Below are 16,515 nucleotides of genomic sequence, written 5' to 3' on the forward strand. Positions count from 1 at the left end.
ATCACAATTCAGTGAAATACATCACATTAACCTCAACATTTACACTACTATCTAATCTATTTTTATGAGTAATTAACACAGAAATGTAAGAATGTGAGAAGAACAGACTGAGGCTCTGCAGTAACATAAGGTTTAGATTTATTGGCTACACCTGACATAGAAAAAGATACAAGCTCAAGCACTCCAACACATGCAAAGATCTCTGTGTAACAAAAATGCACAGGAACTTCGTCTAATGTTCCTAACTTAAATAACGTACATAAACAATAATAATTTGGCATTTGTGGATATAATATGAAACGCACAAACTTTACCTCATGCATCAATGAAAGCAAACAAAATCTACAGTTGCATCATGATGCAAAGCTCCCGTGCTTCATCCTGCTTTACACTTGTTCCCTAAACATCTGAAGCGTTCGTATCACCTTCTTGAATTTGCATCACATGAACTTGACCCCCCCCTTTCCTCTGCCTGCTTCTGATTGGATGTCACTGATCGTTCTTCTTGATGAGGCAGAATGAATTAGTACCGACCCAGAACCCGGGGAAAACCTTCTCCTTGAAGTTGGCTTTGAACTTATGAATTAGACGCACCTCCTTCTCAGCGTCTCCCTCAACCAGCAGGAATTTGACGATGCCGGCGGGATGGTCGACATAGACGCCCATGGTGGACCCGAGGGGGAGCTCCACGTCCACGTTCTCGCCGTTGTGCCAGACTTGGTAGCAGGATCCAGACCAGCCGGCACCCCAGGATTTGTCGTTCTCCCCGATGCCGCAGGGCCCGTCCTGGTCTTTCCGGGGCGAGGTCTCGCCCACCACCCCCATCACCACCCAGCCGTCGTAATCGACCTCCCAGTAGCCCCGATATCCCAGCAGCCCTTCCTTACACAGGACCTGAAGAAAGAGAGAAGACACACACACAGGTCCAGATGTGCTCTGGAGGATTCAACCCTAAACCCAGAACTGTGTTCTTATTCACACTTGAGTGAAAGAACTGAACTGAAGCCCCTTATGAATTCCTACTTAGAGGACATTAAAGGTATAGAGCAGATTTCTCAAGCCAAAAAACATAAAGTCTAAGTGATCACAGCCCAAACTGTAGCTGTGGCCCACCTGCGGTGAGTGTTCGTATCTATCAGGCCTGTTGGGATAGGGACACACTGCGTCTGTGGTGCGGGCCACTTTGCTCGCACCCTCCGAGATCCATAAGAGCTTCTGCGCAGTTTTATCATCCAAAGCAAGTGGTAACCAATCTGTAAGAGAGAGAGAGAGAGACGATAATAAGAAAATACATGAATATGACTACTAAATATTGTGTCTATTTTGTCTTTTCCAAAAATATTTGAACAATTTGATTTTTGCTTTGACAATTTAGAACTTTCTTTTTTTTTAGGGAATTTACTGAAAATTGTGTTGAATTCAGGATAGAAATCAGAATTAGAGTCCAACATGATTAAATTCCACTTCAAAAAGTTCAGTACAACTTCAGTTATAGTCGATAAATGATTTTGATTGTCACATAAATCTTCTCGGCTCTTGATCACTCACGCTTCATGAAGTCTGCCCTGCTGGTCGGCTCAGGGATGTTTGGCTCATATGCGGGCACCTTTTCTAGGGTTACACAGATGAGAAACAACATGTCACAAACAAACACATCATGTTAACAGTTCACAGTGAGACACTTCCTGTTTGCATCTTTACCTTGTGGGGCTCCGCCGCTTTTTCCTCCTGTAACATAAAAGGATGAAACGTTACTTTTAGGCCCATCAGACAACAAACGTGCGGCTCCATAGCGTCTTTCACAACCATCCAGGTGTCTTCATACGTCTGCAGTAAATCTGCTGCTCTTGCGACACACACACACACACACTGGAGGGATACATGTGTCCTTTGTGGGGTCGTCTCTCTCTCTCTCTCTCTCTCTCTCTCCCTCTCGCCCTCTCTCAGTGCTGATTCAAGTATTTCCTCGTTCTGACAGTCGCGGTTTGGGTTTCAGCATCGGGAACTCTGAAGGCCCGAGCGTGTATTTGTGAAGGAAACACATCACTGCCCCCTGACAGCGGGAGTCCCTCAATTCTAAGAATACACTCTGTGTGCAACATGTTTGTCTCAGCTGTCTCATCCCGAGGCTGGTGGGTATAATCTCTGTTTCTTTCTTCGTCCTCCACTTCCATAACTTGCTCGCGTTCTGAGAAAACGGCGATTGAACACCTGGGTGTGTTTGGCCATCAGCCATCCTGGGTGGCTCTGTGCTGCTCCAGTTACGCATCTCATTTTTCACACAGACAACCCAAACCTCATAATTCTTACTCATCTGTCAGAGAATTACATCAGCGCGTGCATTTGATTTGACCGTTTCTTCAGGGCCTTAAGTCCATAAAAGGAGACTTCCAATTGAGATTGTCCTATAGTCTCAAGAGGGTGGGGCTGATTACACACACACACGTTTGCTTATAATTTGGCTGCATCATTTCATCATATGAAGTTTTCCGCATCATTTTCACCCACACATTTGCCTCCTTTGGATATTTTCGTTAAAGCTTTGATGGTATTTCCCCAGTATATTAGTTGTCATTTGTCTTTTTATTCTAAATTAAAGGGGCCTGGTTCACTTTCGTCCAGGAAAAGTGATGTTTTCGTTGTTGAGCAAAAAACTTTTCAAATCAACAAAAGTTTCAAATTTAGTAGCAGTCTGATCAGCTTCCTTCTCCCAAATAACAATCAAGTTAGCAATTCTCCCATAAAACCTTTCACAGATAGTCAATTTATGCTTTCCTATTTTGGTATGCCAAATTGTTTTCATGTGGTTTCACTTTAATTGACAATTTGCAGTTCCAAACTCTGACTTCCCTCTGTGACACGACCAAGCCAGTGGAAACTCTCCAGTCTGGTTTGGAAGACGCCTGCTGCCCGTCAACCACCAGGACGAACGGGTGCCGAATGCAAACATGGGATGTGTGTGACAGTCTGAGCCAATCAGAGGGGTTTGCTTGCGCTGGACTGTTGTGGCTACATACTGAGAGCGTAGCTAATGGGATGCAAAGCGGGGGCGAGGACGCCAGAATGCGACTGTTCAGACGTTTAATTTGTTGTAGATCCGTGTAGAAATCCTTACAAGCCCCAAACACACAATTAAAAAGCTATAAATACTGTATAGAGCCAGTTATGATCCTTTGTGTATTACTGCTGAGCTGGGGACCATTATGTTCAACACAATTATCCTTCCACATCCACTGCTAATTGATTTGGAATGCACAGATGTTAATTAGTTCCTACTGAGGCTTAGGATCCCATTACATAGCAGGTTGGAGTTTGTCTTTATTGGGTTAGACGGCGCGTGTACATCGTGACTGTGTGTGTGTGTGTGTGTGTACATAAAGCTGGACAGCTGATGCAGGGAGGACAGATTTGAGCGAAGACCTAGGGACAGATTGAAGGTCGCGCAGTCGTCGTTGAATGTCGGTGGCACAGAAAGACACTGTTTACAGATGGAACCTGTCTCTCTCTTCCTCGACCTCCTCCATAAAAAAGCAGGTGAGACGGGGACACGATGAAAAAAAAAGCCTGGCGGCATGGTGCCCCAGGCTTTAAGAGGAATCAGAGAGTCAGCACGCAGAGGGATTAGAGGAACACTACACTGTAAATGAAGTCGTCTTCACAACTTTACAACCGCAAATAAGCTCCCAGCTTCCATCTGAGTGAAATGGAGGGAACACCTCGAGCTGACCTTGGCGTGAGATGCCAGACTAGCAGTATGAGGATGGGGCGATGCGAGATGTGACAGCTCGATGGTTTTCACAGAATGGGTGGGAAATACTGCAGTTTGAGTGAAGGGCTTGATGAGGTACTCGAGTAGCAGCTGTTGGAGCTCAGATCTCAGGTCTTTGATATACAAGTAGATCTACGCTAAGAAAGTCATATGGACAGACTTTAGATTTAGTTGACCAAAGCGAGAAAGAAGTTTGTTTTGGACGATGTAGAGGCAGACTATCTTTCTCCCCAAATTCTAGTTACAGCATGACAGCACGATCTGCCTGATCATGTTCAGAACATCCCACTGAGACAGCAAGACGAGAAGAGCCTCTGACAGTGAGAAGAGGAGGCAGAGAGATGAGGAGAGGTGGCCCGCACCCAAACCCATCCCTCTGGTTCCTGTCAAGTGTCAGGACCCCCTGGCTAGCAGCCTGGAGAGGGGATGATGAGCAAACACGTGAAATGGAGATGGACGATGGAAGGCAACACATGGTGAAGATGATGGATGAAGGTTTCATAGGAAATAGATATCAGGTGAGAGGAGGAGTGTGTCGTAACTGCACAACCTGGAGATGATCGAGACAATGCGTGAACGTTCAATGGTAATAATTCTGGTTAAAGAGAATTTTTAAGCACGGTGGCTGGTAGCTTCATATGTTACATAACGGCACAATCAAAGAGCCATAAATAAAACCAAGGTAGGCGCTTAAACATTTTGGGACCTGGATTACTGTGCAGCTTTTCACACTTCATTACTACAGCTGCCAGAGGAGAGTTTAGCAGCATTAGGTTCTGCTAATGGCTTGTCTTAGTTATTCATGCAATTATTGAACAAAACCCAGTGGAAGCATATGACAAGTCCTACGGGACGACATATGGAATTAAGCATTAAGAAGGCGACAGAAAGCGAAGCGAAGGCACGCGTGTCACTTTGCTTAGAAAGAGAAAGTCGGAAATCTGAGAAGCGCCACAGGCAGGAAAGGTTGTGACATTGAAAGGAATTCAGCAACAGTGAGCGCAAATGCAGAACGGACAACGCAAGCCTCTTCCGTGCCCTCTGATGCTGTGGTAAAGTTGCTGTGAGTAAAAGAGAGCTGGCAAAACCTGACGTGAGGACATATATTTGGCACCGGGCTGAGAAGCATCGACGGTCAGCAGGAGGGGACGGAACACTAGAGAGTTAACGGCATTCGAGACATCATAAATCATACGGGCATAAATATGCAATTAATCCGTGACAAGCGATGAGCGATAAGTTCTATCTCAACATGCAGCCTCACACTTTGTCCAGTAAAATGCTAAAAAAAAACCGAACAAGAACATCAAGGCGCCGTGTGGAATTTGACTGACAGGAGCGTTAATCAGAATAGCTAAAGAAAGACGGCTTTTATGAGTAAGATGGGAGTTCTGTACAGCAAAAACGTGTTGTTACAAAAGAATACAGCTACTAACGCCATCTCCTTTGCTGTGTTATGAGGCATGTAAGTACGACTTACCAGAACTTACCTGTATTCAGTGGACGTGAATTGGTTTCAATGGAAAATGATGCCTTCAATCATATGGCACATACAATATATTGGCCCAGAGGGACCCAGGCGAGGACGGTCTCTTACCTGCTTTCTTGGGCACAGGCATGGTTCCCTTGGTGCTACTGTTTGGCATCAAACAACTCAAAGGTCTTTGTGATACTGACGGAGCGTCTCTGGAGGAACACTCTTATTAACTTCCAGATGAGTGGGGAGGGGGGCACGGGGGGGTTGGGGGGGGTGGGGTGGAGGGAATGTGGATACATTTTGGTTGGATGTAATGGCTACCCAAAGGGATGGACCTGTCATGTGAAACTCCTGTGACTTCAATGATCCGTTCTAGGGATCAGATAGATGGACACAAGCGAATACTCAGTATATCCCAAGTATGCACGCACATTTGCTTACACATGGACTGAGCAGGTGCACGAGGTACACGCCCCAAATTTGACAAACGGGTTCATATGAGAGGGGCTTACACTCGTATAACCCTTATCAACGAAAGGTAAGATGATTCTGCAGCCGCCTTGGGGGTATTTCTCGAAATTATGCTAATGTAGAAGGTGGTGCTGGTGGTTTCGATGGTGGTCAGCGTTGACGGCAGCCAGCTAGTTACTGGAGAGCTGTCATCAGTATCAGAGCCCATCAATCAGCAGCTGCTGCTGTAAGTGCACTTCTGGCAGTGAACTTGTGCTAAAGTGCACGGAACTGTGGGTGTAGTCAGAGCTGGAAAATAACTTGTAACTACACCGTGTTTGCAAATGTTTCCGTGTTCTGTGCGTATTCCGTTTGTACTTACACTACTGTCCGTGTGGAGGAGTTCATTCCTGCATTTGTTGTTCAAACATTGAAGGTTTCAGTGTATTCCGACTATAGATGTGCTCGTGTTATTGCAGTGGCCTTGAACTTTCGGATCTGTTGACATAAGCAAAAGTCTAAGAGCTTGTTTGTGAGCAAGCTCTTCCATTTATCATGGCAGTGAAATGAGTCGCTCTTTGTTGGTGTGAATGGATCCTAGAAATGAGGTGCAAATCTGTTTTTAAGCTGGCCTGGCACAGCGTTTCTTGACTTTTTTTTAAGGGTCTAAAATATAAACAATCACTACAAACAGAGGAAAATCGCAGAAAATTTGGCACAAATCTAGGAAATCAATTCCTTTAGTTTCAGTTTTTTCAGTCCTCCGGAATCAACATGCGCTGAACAATCATCAATGTGAAGGTCCCAGATTTATCATGCAGTGGAAAAATTTGCGATTTCGGATTTATTATATGCGATGCTGACTGCCAGAATAAGCTCAGTAGAACAAGAAATACACAATGTAAAATAACAGATTTGTATAAACGAGTATTTAACATAGAAACGTGTGTGTCTTTACACACTCTATTTTTAACCTCCCAGACTGGAGTGTTTCCTTAATTAGCAGGTCTTAAATGATACTCTATAATACCAAATAACCCCCTGTCACGAGGAAATGTTTCTGTGGATCCCCGTTTGTGGACTCGTGCTGTTAGAGGAAGAATTTTAATTAAATGTAACCAGAGCTTAGCCCCGGCTCCTATGATAACTGATATATTCAGCGTGAGGAATTAAAATAAGTTCCAACACCTCACTGCCCACTGCTTTTAGCGAAGACTGTTTCACTATGACCTTTAGATGTTGTGCAAAACATCATATGGACCATGATTACTCTGCAATATACGCTACATGCAGACGTCCGATCGTGTTACTTCATTACATGTTTACATGCTAGAGGCATGGTAGAATGTGTACCATGATCAGCCGCGAGGGATACAAGTGCAAAGCTTTAATCTGTGAAGGCCTGATGTGATGCATTTGAGTTCCCCTTGGACTTTTCTTGGCTGTCCTCTGATTGACAAGCCAGGTGCTCCGTTCCTCTCGTTTCTGCCCAGAGCGAGAGTGAGCGAAGGCGCTGAAACTACTGTCATTTGTCATTTAGTGATACTACTAGACATGTGCCTTGCAAAGGAGATGAGGTAATTGGGATTTTACTGTGTTGTATCATGGCCAAGCGTCTTTTATACGGCGTGCAAAGTTAGGATGTCGTGATTTACAGCGTGAAAACGACAGGCCAAAATCAACATGCCTCCCGCGGCTTTAGTGCAACATAAACCCCATAACTGCTCCTAAATCACGAGATGTCACAAAGAGGGGGCTGGGAGGGGGGTCCCGGTTTTGCACATAGTGTCATGGTGACACTGGCAGTCTCTAAGCAACAGTGAGCCATGAGATTTATGAGTAAGCAGTGCGATGCCAGCGGCAGCTTGTTTCATGTATGTAAACTCCCTCCTCTCCCCCATGTTGTTTTCTCCGTTCTGTTACACTGCTACCCTATCCTGCTCTTTCCATGTTACTGGAATTACATAAACACTGTAATCTTAACTTTAAAGGTATGATGCATAGCGTTATGGTATCAATACATCTTTACTGCGCTCATGATGTGGGCTTGATTTACAGCCTCCATTGGCCTCTATGTTGCATTTTATTGAGTACATCAGCACTGCAATGTGCAGTTTTGCTTTATGATAACAAACAGGAAGAGGACAGTAAAGCTTTGGGAGTTCCTGTCTGTATCACAGGATGAATTGAATGTTTATCCCCTTTGGCATCCTCTGTGTGGCAGCGAGCAATGGGATTTATGAGGAATGCGATTTCAATTTGTGGAAACATTACCACCAACAATGTATCAGATCCTGTTAGTTACTGTCAGAACACTTTCACTAGCTTTTAATTTCCTGTCTGAATCATAAAAGGTTTAAACAGATTTACTCCAGACTGTACAACAAGCAATCAGGCATTTAACTGTGAACGTTCACATTCACAGTTCCTATAACGGCCGTCTGTTTATTTCAGAATTGATTTTGAACGCGTTCTTGTTAACTTTTAAAGCACTTCAGGGCCTGGCATGGAGTTACACTGCAGAGTTGTTAAGTCCTGATGTCAGAGAACCTCTTGGCTGTGTCAGAGTCCAGGCTCAAAGGCCTCAAAGAAGACCTGATATGTTGATGATGATGATGATGATGACGATGATGCTGACAATAATAAGCCACACTTGTACACTCTAGCAGTCTAGATTCAATCATAATAATAAGTCCTACTCGTCCTTGGTGGAGGTATGTGGCCCCTGACTCTCTTCTTGTTTGTTGTTGTTTACTCCGACTGCCATATTTAGTTATTATTCAGTTATTTAAGTTCTGGCATTGGCATGTTTACTTGGATGTTGGATCTGATAGATGAGTTTTCAGTCATTATTAGATGATTAATAGACTGTAATGGCCTCCCGATCTATTCTGTGCTTGGTGACAGACGGATATGTTTTTGCATTCTATGCCATTCCTACTGATGTCCCCTAGCTTCATGGGGCATTAACAAAGAACTGAGCTATCCTGAGGTTGATTGATCTCCCCTGAATCGTTGGTTTTGACCGTCAAATTTGTGAACATAGCAGAGAATTTGGAAGGAGTTGCTGCTCCTCTTGTCCTGTTCAGTCATGGGTGGGGGGGTGGGGTCCTGTTCTGGTGGAAAACACATGGATTGACCACAAGTGTCTTTCTTGGCTTCCAACCTTTGCCCCCTCTTGACAGATGCAGATCCCTTTACAAACAAATGACTTCTATCATTTGGCTCGCTCCATTCAAACTCTCTTCTTTCCCTCAGCTGTTCTTATCACCTTATCCCCCATGTTGCTGCATGACGGCAGGAGGCGGCCTGCGGGTGGGGGTCGCCTGAGTGAGGAGGCGGAGGGAGGGCAGGAGGGCGTCTGTGTGACTCGCGGAGTCCTTCTGAGAAAAGCCTAGCTGGTGATTGGACGGGCCAGAGGGCAGTGAAGTGTTGATGCTCGGCGCTGAGCCTCCTAAAATAAGAGGATATTCCTCAGAGATACACGGGCACTAAAAACAGACAGACTGACAGACTGACAGAGAGAAGAGGATTGGCCATGTTGACAAAGGGATTTTGGGACATTCTGTTTTCCGAAGCCGCATTGCTGCGGATGTGTGAGCTTTATCCCTGACTCATGATTATAAATACACGGCTAGATCGAGCAAAAGAAACATAGGTTCACATTAGCTCCCAAAAATGGGCAGGGGAAGAGTGGGACCACGGGCAGAGCGCTGACCTTTGGTTAGGGTTGCCTGTGTGATGCGAGGCTGCGTTCTCCCCTTTCTGCTGAGCTTATTCAGGAATTAAATTTCCAGTGTTTGCCTCTGATCGCTTGGCTAAACAACAAATGTAAGAAGCTTCAGCGGAATAACATGGAGGCGTTAGTTTCTCTGCAATGGTTCTCTCCGATTTCTGATGAGGAGTTGAGGTGAACTGAGGTTAGGTTACTGCAATGAAGTCAACCAAAAAGCAGAAAAACAGCTGAAATGTCTGGACTCATATTTTATATTTGCAGGGAACAGAGTCGTATTTATTCTCCTGCATGTTCTCACTCCCAGCTCCTGCAGGACACCTGGGTGTGTGAGATGAGAGAATCTCTTTGATTTGCCTCCCTGTGGGTTTCTTCAGTTTTTCCTCATGTAGGGAGTTTTCCCCTCTAGAGAGCGTCGGGCTGGGAGCTGTTTGTTTTGCGAGCCTGTAAAGCCCTTTGAGACACTGAATGGAATATTAGACTACATAAATAAACCCAACTTGACTCTGGCGGTCACCATTAGTGAGAAACACTGTTGTGGTGCTTTATAGCCTGAAAAAGTAAATAAATTGGTCATTGACAGGATTTTACCTCTAAATACCTCAAAAGCTCCTTTGATGATTGGCTCAGTGCAGCAGCCCTGCTTGTAAACCTCAGACTCGGGATCAAAGAAGACCTCTAGTGGAGACACGGGGAAATGTTTCTGAGCAAATCAACGCTCATGCACAGAAGTCAGGTAGTAATAAATACTTTATTTTCACATTAGTATTAAAAATGTGTCTTTGAGGCGACACCTGCAGGAAACGTCTCTGCCCTGTGTGACAGCAGTGCATCTTCCTTCAACAGCATTATGTACAGCAATTAGATTCTGTTCTAGAGAATTATTGTCTGACAAGCGTCCACAGAGAGAACAAAAACAAAAAACAAACCACGTTGGCGTGGTGATCATCGGCCACCTCCGTTGGCCGCTCCGCCACCGCCTCCTCCGCCTGACTGGTCCTGAGCTCCAGACATCATGAGGAAGAGAACCAGAGGCACGATGTACATCCACTGGAGGAGAAGAAGAAAGAGAGACAGAGCTGAGTAGAGTGACATTGTCGTGTTCAAGCCAACTCATCAACTTTGATCACTCAGATCTCAAACCAACTACACCTGTCTGATCACCTCAGATTAGATTCAATATCTAAACAGACCAGAAGGAAAGTAAGGAAAGTGGTAAAGGTGGATCTGAGACTGCAGAAGAAAGGGGACATCTCAAGGTCAAACACCAAAAACATTTGCACACTGAACACAAAGTGGAAGCATCTTGGCGGTTTTGCATTTCCAGCATTTCCTCTGACCAGAAATTCATCTTCTTCTCTGCAGATTATTATATTTGAAACACTGGAGATCTTTGTATTCATCAGTCTGAAATGTCTTTGGCTTTGATCCTGGATGAGATCTGAGTGGAAAGGAGGAAACAAATGGAAGGTGGATGGTGTGTAGGCTTTAGTTAGTGGTGTTGCTTTAAAAGTTAAAATCTCTAACTCGACAGAGGGAGGAGAGAGAGTAAGCCACAAGTGAGACACAGTACTTAGTAGCGGGTATCAGCTCTGCTCTCTGGCTCCCCCTGCTGGGGGCTGTGCCGAATTGCTGACCATGAGGAAGATTGCACCTCCGAGAATCAAATACCACTGGAACACAGCACAGCACCGGGTCAATACGGGTTCACAGGAGAACGAACAGCAGAGTCCACACAGAGTCAACACAGGTCACTGAACACAGCATGATACAGCACAGTAATTATCAAAGTGTCCGGCCCAGTGACCGGACCGGACCGGACCGGACAGGACCAGGGCAGAGCGGGGTTGCCAGGGAATACTGGAGCTTGTGTGCTCAGAGGTTGATTATCTACTGTTGTTTTATCTAAATTAAAACAGGAACTGAGCCTTTGAAAGACCTGGTAGGGCAAGTAGGAGGTCATGAGCACACAGAGCTGCGTCTCACATCGTGCCCAGGGCTCAAAGGAGAGCGACGGGAAGCTCACAGTAATACATCAAGACAGGAAATACAAAAGATATGCACAAATCCACTAAATATGTGGAGCATCAATGAGACACACACACATGCTTTGAGCATTCAAGATCCTTCTCGGTGGTCGTAGTGGAGCAAAGAAGATCAGTTACACATGCATGTTCACTTATTCATCAAAAATGCACAGGCTGAAAGATCAGAGCACACTGAGTAAATAAAGACACAATATCTACTGCCTGAGTGTTCAGCAGTGTTTGGGATGATGCTTACATATTTAGCAAAGAAGGATTTCTGCTCCTGTGGATTCTTTCCTTTCTTCTCAATTTCCAGTTTCATTCTTTCGAGGAACAAAGCCGTCTCAGGTCTGAAAGAAGACAACAAAGAGCAATTAGTGTTAAAAAAAACAAAGACACAAAGCTAATGAAGGAAGGAGCATCTGAAAGGCAGCAACGTTCAGGGAGGTTTGCTTTACTCCAGAGGTAGTGACATCTAACAGTCTGGCATCAAAGTGCGACAGAAGACCAAACACAAAAAGGAGAAGCTCAACAAACACAACAGGGAGGTAAAGCACCGACCCGGGGGCGGTGGTGGGAGCCATGATGCTGAGCGTGGTGTTGAACACTTCCAGATCCACTTCGTCCTCAACCTCGGAGCCCCTGCAGGCTCCGGGCAGCGTCACTATGGAGACGCCGATCAGGTAGCCGGAGACGTCGGTGTGCAGACTGACAACGTCGCTCAGATGGGACTCCACCATGGCACACTGAGGATCAGACCACAATCAGTAGAGGATTCCCTCTCCTCGCACGGCCAGGTGCGCCGCCACAACAACGATTCATTACATCCAAATGATGTTTAACAGGATCTTACATAGCTGCAAGTGAATTTCTACTCTCATAATAATCCTGAATAGTTGAGTGAAAGTACATACGGCTCTGACGAACGCCGTGAGGTAACCTTCCATTTGCCGCTCCGTCTGCCTCTCCGCCTGCAGGAAAACTCGAGGCACTCGGATCCTGTAGAGACCATCCACCGCCGCCACTTCCTGTGAACAAATACACCCACAGAATGAACACATGAGGGAATATAGAAAGAGCTGCTCAATACAGAATCCAGACTCCATCAGCACCGTGTGTTGCCTTAGCGTTCAAATTACGCCAACAATTACTGAGGCACCAGTAGTCGATCGTTCCAGTCTTGGAAACGTGTCCCGTATTGGACACGTTCAGGTTACGGAAGCTGTCTGTCCTCCCCCCTTTGTCATCTCTCACCTTCAGTTTGGCCCTGTCTTCCTCAGAGAGCTGGTTCTGGCTCAGCGAGACGCTCGGCTCCCGTCCGGCTTTCAACACCAGAGCGCCGCGCACCCGGAACTTTGCCACATCATCTGAGGGGAGACAGAAAACAGAAACAGACACGTGTGATCAATGGATGGATTAACATGCTGTAACTAATCATGCAGCAAAGTCTACAGAGAACACACACAAACATGTGACAAAACATGCGTAGCTTATAGGAGTATTAAGCATACAGGTTTATTCATTTAAGTGAATCTGAAAAATCCAACTTCTCTTTTCTGATCAATCGATGATCAGAAAAGAGAAAACAGTTACGGCAAATAGGCAATTCACACAAATTCACATTCCTAAATGTCTGAAAGAAATAACCACATCATCTACCAAGAATAAAAAACATCTGTAATTGGCTGTTATAAGCAGGGGTTGATTGAAAAGTCCTGAGCCTGACACACAAGGAAGAGAACAGGGGCTCTCAGATTCTTAAGGAAGTAATATAACATGTAACACATCAAGCGCATGTGGGAGGGAGTTGACCCCAACCCTGTAAGATCCATGATGTAGGTCAACATCTATTCACATTGAGGCATATTGCCAAAACATTAGTCCAGCCAAGGGTTCAGGCTGATCAGAAGAGCACCAGGCCTATGAACAACTTGACGCAGATCTTTCTATTCCCAGCTCAGAACTTGTCAATCAGCTCAAATATTTGTTTTTATTACAGTATTTACATTTCCGTTGTTTAAGGTCCTGTAGATGACTCCGGTCCATATCGCTGCGCGCTAGTTAAGTTAGCTCACATTCATTATCAATAACAAGACCGATACTGTTACTACGGTAATACGGTTACGGTGACCGATACTCACCGACTTCAAACGAATGTTCCAGAGGGACAGAGAAGCCGCTAAACTCGGTGTCCAGAGCATCGCCAGGCTGGGAACAAACACGACATTGGTGCGGCGTTAGCGGTTAGCAGTTAGCTAGTGAAAGGCGTGTAGCTTTAGCTCACACCGGCTATTTAGCAGGTGCAGCGTCGAGTATAATGTTAAATTAAAAGTAAATTTGGATTTTGCACTTACCCGTCTGCCGTTATTACAACGCACAAAATTCGTACATGCTAAAAACAATACAGTGAGCACAACTGTAGGTCTAAATAGCGACATTAAAGAGGACATGTTGAGAGAAATGAGAACCGGAAGACAACGCCAAGCTAGCTATTGCAACTCCTACACTTCCGATATGTATTTTCAGAATAAGATCGCAATAATAAAATTTTTTAACGGTGATATTTGAAGTACACATTCAAATTGCATTTTAGTGCAAGGAGAGAACAAGAACGATACGAATAGAAGAATAAAGTTTACATACCTTGGATGAGTTTACATTACATACTTTTCTCATTAAACCCGATGAGTGATGAGCTGCTCATTTATATTTACTTGCATATTTTCGTTGACAGTTCAGCTTCACAGCATTTCGATAGCATCACCATCCTGCCTTGTCTATTATTGCTGTCCATTGCCACTATAGGCAACCTAACTTATATGACGCTTCTTTGTCTGTTCAAGTGACAGAGTGACTAACATCTGAAGGATGCAGCTGTTGTAACAGCTCAGCTTTGGTAGTTGTTATTGAGTCCTTAAATTTGACACCACAGACACCATGGTTCAATTATCTGTACAGCCCAGTTTATAGAATAAAGAAGTAGCTGTCTACATTAGATTAAAGGGTTTGATATCTGTCAGTCAGCGCACATTATGTGAATAACATGTAAGCCAACATAAAAGCTTCAGCCTGGACTGACAGCTCTGAACATCAGCATCTGGGTTATGGCTGCACCGACACATCCAGTGCCAGCAGAGGGCGCTAAGAGACAAGAAAATGTACCAAACCTTCCTCTCACCCCACCTCAGATATCAGCTAAACACAAAATATTCATGTTCTTCCATGTTGAAGAGGGTTTTATTCATGTTTTGCTTGGTAAATAAATGTTTTACCAAATCTGTGCTCTAACTCTACCTGGGTTTCGTCTACCAAAGTCCTTTTAAGCAAATACACACTGAATCACGTGGGACAGAGCTGCTGCTGCTGCACTGCTCTCCATGGCCCAGATCAGAGTGTTTTGTATCCATATTGTATACAGATCCAGCTGAGATCGACTGCTGTTCACATCTGCTGTCAGGATGCGCCTCAAATGCGTCCCTGGTGACCCCATGTGATTCGGTTTCCCTTCCCGGCTCACATTTGCTTTTATCAGTGGGAAACATCAACAGCTACTAAAAAAACACATATTTGTATTTGGAAAAGAGGACTGCAGTGACTCTGTGGCGTGCTGTAAAGAAAGAGTTGAGGAGGAGGTTGTTTAAAGCAGCCGGGGATGCACTTTACAAGATGATCCCATACGTATGTCACCTGACCATGTTTGAAACGCGGCTCAGTTTCCAGAGCCGCTCACATACGATCAGATGAACACATATTGCAACACAGTGTGAACAGATGTAATGGGTTCAAACAATTAGTGAGCAGTACTGATCACACCCCAGACAGCCATGATGTGCTTTATGGGTTTCTGTGACTAAACACACTCACATGCCACCACACTAAATTGCACAATTTGATTGGTTTCAGTTTCCTGGTGTATGAAATTTGCCATTTTGCCTCTCCAGTGTTACTGCACTACACGCTCCTCAATAGGGGTTTGCAGGGATGAGCTTCTGCCGCTTGGTTCGTTAGCAGCGTTCCCTCAGCTCAACAGGTTTAGCCGGCAGAGGCTCCGGCATGTTGGCACTGCGGGACCAGAATCGGCGGGCCTCAGCATTAGATCCCGGATCTAGTTTTGGCCAGCTTAGCGGCTTCTTTCTAGTCACTCCTTTCTCCAGTTTCACGCTTGTTGAACTTCTTGTCATGAGGTCAAAACAGGTGCTTTGACCGTCACAATGGCTGCTGCAACATCGGCGGTCGAGGTGTGGCCACAAGTGCCACAAAGTTGAAGACTCAACCATAGTGAGCAGTGCCCAAGTAATCTTCTTTGATTTATGTGAGACGCTTGATCCTGGCTGGAAAGTTTTGTTGACCAGCCAGAAATTTTTTTTGGATGCATGTGAAACTCATCCATCATTTTAACGTTTCAGCATCAAAGTGCTGACACGGACTTTAAGAATGTTTGCCAGATAATGTTGACCCATTAAAGTTCAGATTCAAGTTTAAGTTAAGAAAGTAAAGATTTATTGGATGTGTTAACACCCAAGTGTCTCACAGATGCTGCTGTGCCACCTGTGTAAGAAATGAGATCAATCACACACCTCAGAGGTCATGTTTTGACTTCTTTGATCCGTCCCACAAATCTGACATGCCTGTTTACACACAAAAGTAATCTGATCTCATGCCGTTCTGCAAGGCAAATTCCACAGGACGCATGTACGGCCACTTTCTCCATACTTTTGTCACATCGCTGCCATGGTATCACTCCGTGGAAACTGTGTGTGGGTTCCTGTTAATATAGGGGGATGGGGGGTGTATGGAGTGTATGGAGCATATGGTGACCGAGGCATGCGATTCCCCCGGGTTCTGCCTCTAAAACCACGCAGGCCTACGCGGTATCTGTTCCCTCTTACCGGGACGGCACATTTCTCTTTGTCATCACTCGAAACAACAGTGTCACCTTACTATTCTTAGTCAAATATGAGAGCGTGCCATGTTGACGCGAGACTACGGCAGGACTTTCGCTTTGAAGGAAGACGCTGTCAATGTTCCGCCTGCGCCCCGTGCGCCACGAAAATGGAGC

The 16,515-nt window shown here is 45.1% G+C and overlaps 2 protein-coding genes across 3 annotated transcripts; both read right to left on the minus strand.

The window, feature by feature from the left end:
* Positions 1–187: 187 nt before the first annotated feature.
* On the minus strand, positions 188–5,388 carry LOC143016568 (tripartite motif-containing protein 16). Its single transcript, XM_076170963.1, has 5 exons — positions 5,367–5,388; positions 1,702–1,728; positions 1,549–1,611; positions 1,114–1,253; positions 188–894 (listed from the first exon to the last, which is right to left on the minus strand). The coding sequence occupies exons 1-5, from the start codon at positions 5,386–5,388 to the stop codon at positions 490–492; spliced, it is 657 nt and encodes a 218-aa protein (XP_076027078.1). The 3' UTR covers positions 188–489.
* Positions 5,389–10,161: 4,773 nt separating this feature from the next.
* emc10 (ER membrane protein complex subunit 10) lies at positions 10,162–13,962 on the minus strand. Of its 2 annotated transcripts, XM_076170952.1 has the most exons (8): positions 13,811–13,962; positions 13,598–13,664; positions 12,711–12,823; positions 12,371–12,484; positions 12,018–12,202; positions 11,713–11,806; positions 11,003–11,102; positions 10,162–10,479 (listed from the first exon to the last, which is right to left on the minus strand). In XM_076170952.1, the coding sequence occupies exons 1-7, from the start codon at positions 13,904–13,906 to the stop codon at positions 11,016–11,018; spliced, it is 756 nt and encodes a 251-aa protein (XP_076027067.1). In that variant the 5' UTR covers positions 13,907–13,962; the 3' UTR covers positions 10,162–10,479; positions 11,003–11,015. The 2 variants fall into 2 exon arrangements, with proteins under 2 accessions (XP_076027067.1, XP_076027066.1); XM_076170951.1 differs by lacking the exon at positions 11,003–11,102.
* Positions 13,963–16,515: the final 2,553 nt, after the last annotated feature.

This window comes from Genypterus blacodes, unplaced genomic scaffold (assembly GCF_046128005.1).
Source record: "Genypterus blacodes isolate CSIRO-AG114 ecotype Tasmania unplaced genomic scaffold, CSIRO-AGI_Gbla_v1 ptg000234l_1, whole genome shotgun sequence".
NCBI classification, from domain to species: domain Eukaryota; kingdom Metazoa; phylum Chordata; class Actinopteri; order Ophidiiformes; family Ophidiidae; genus Genypterus; species Genypterus blacodes.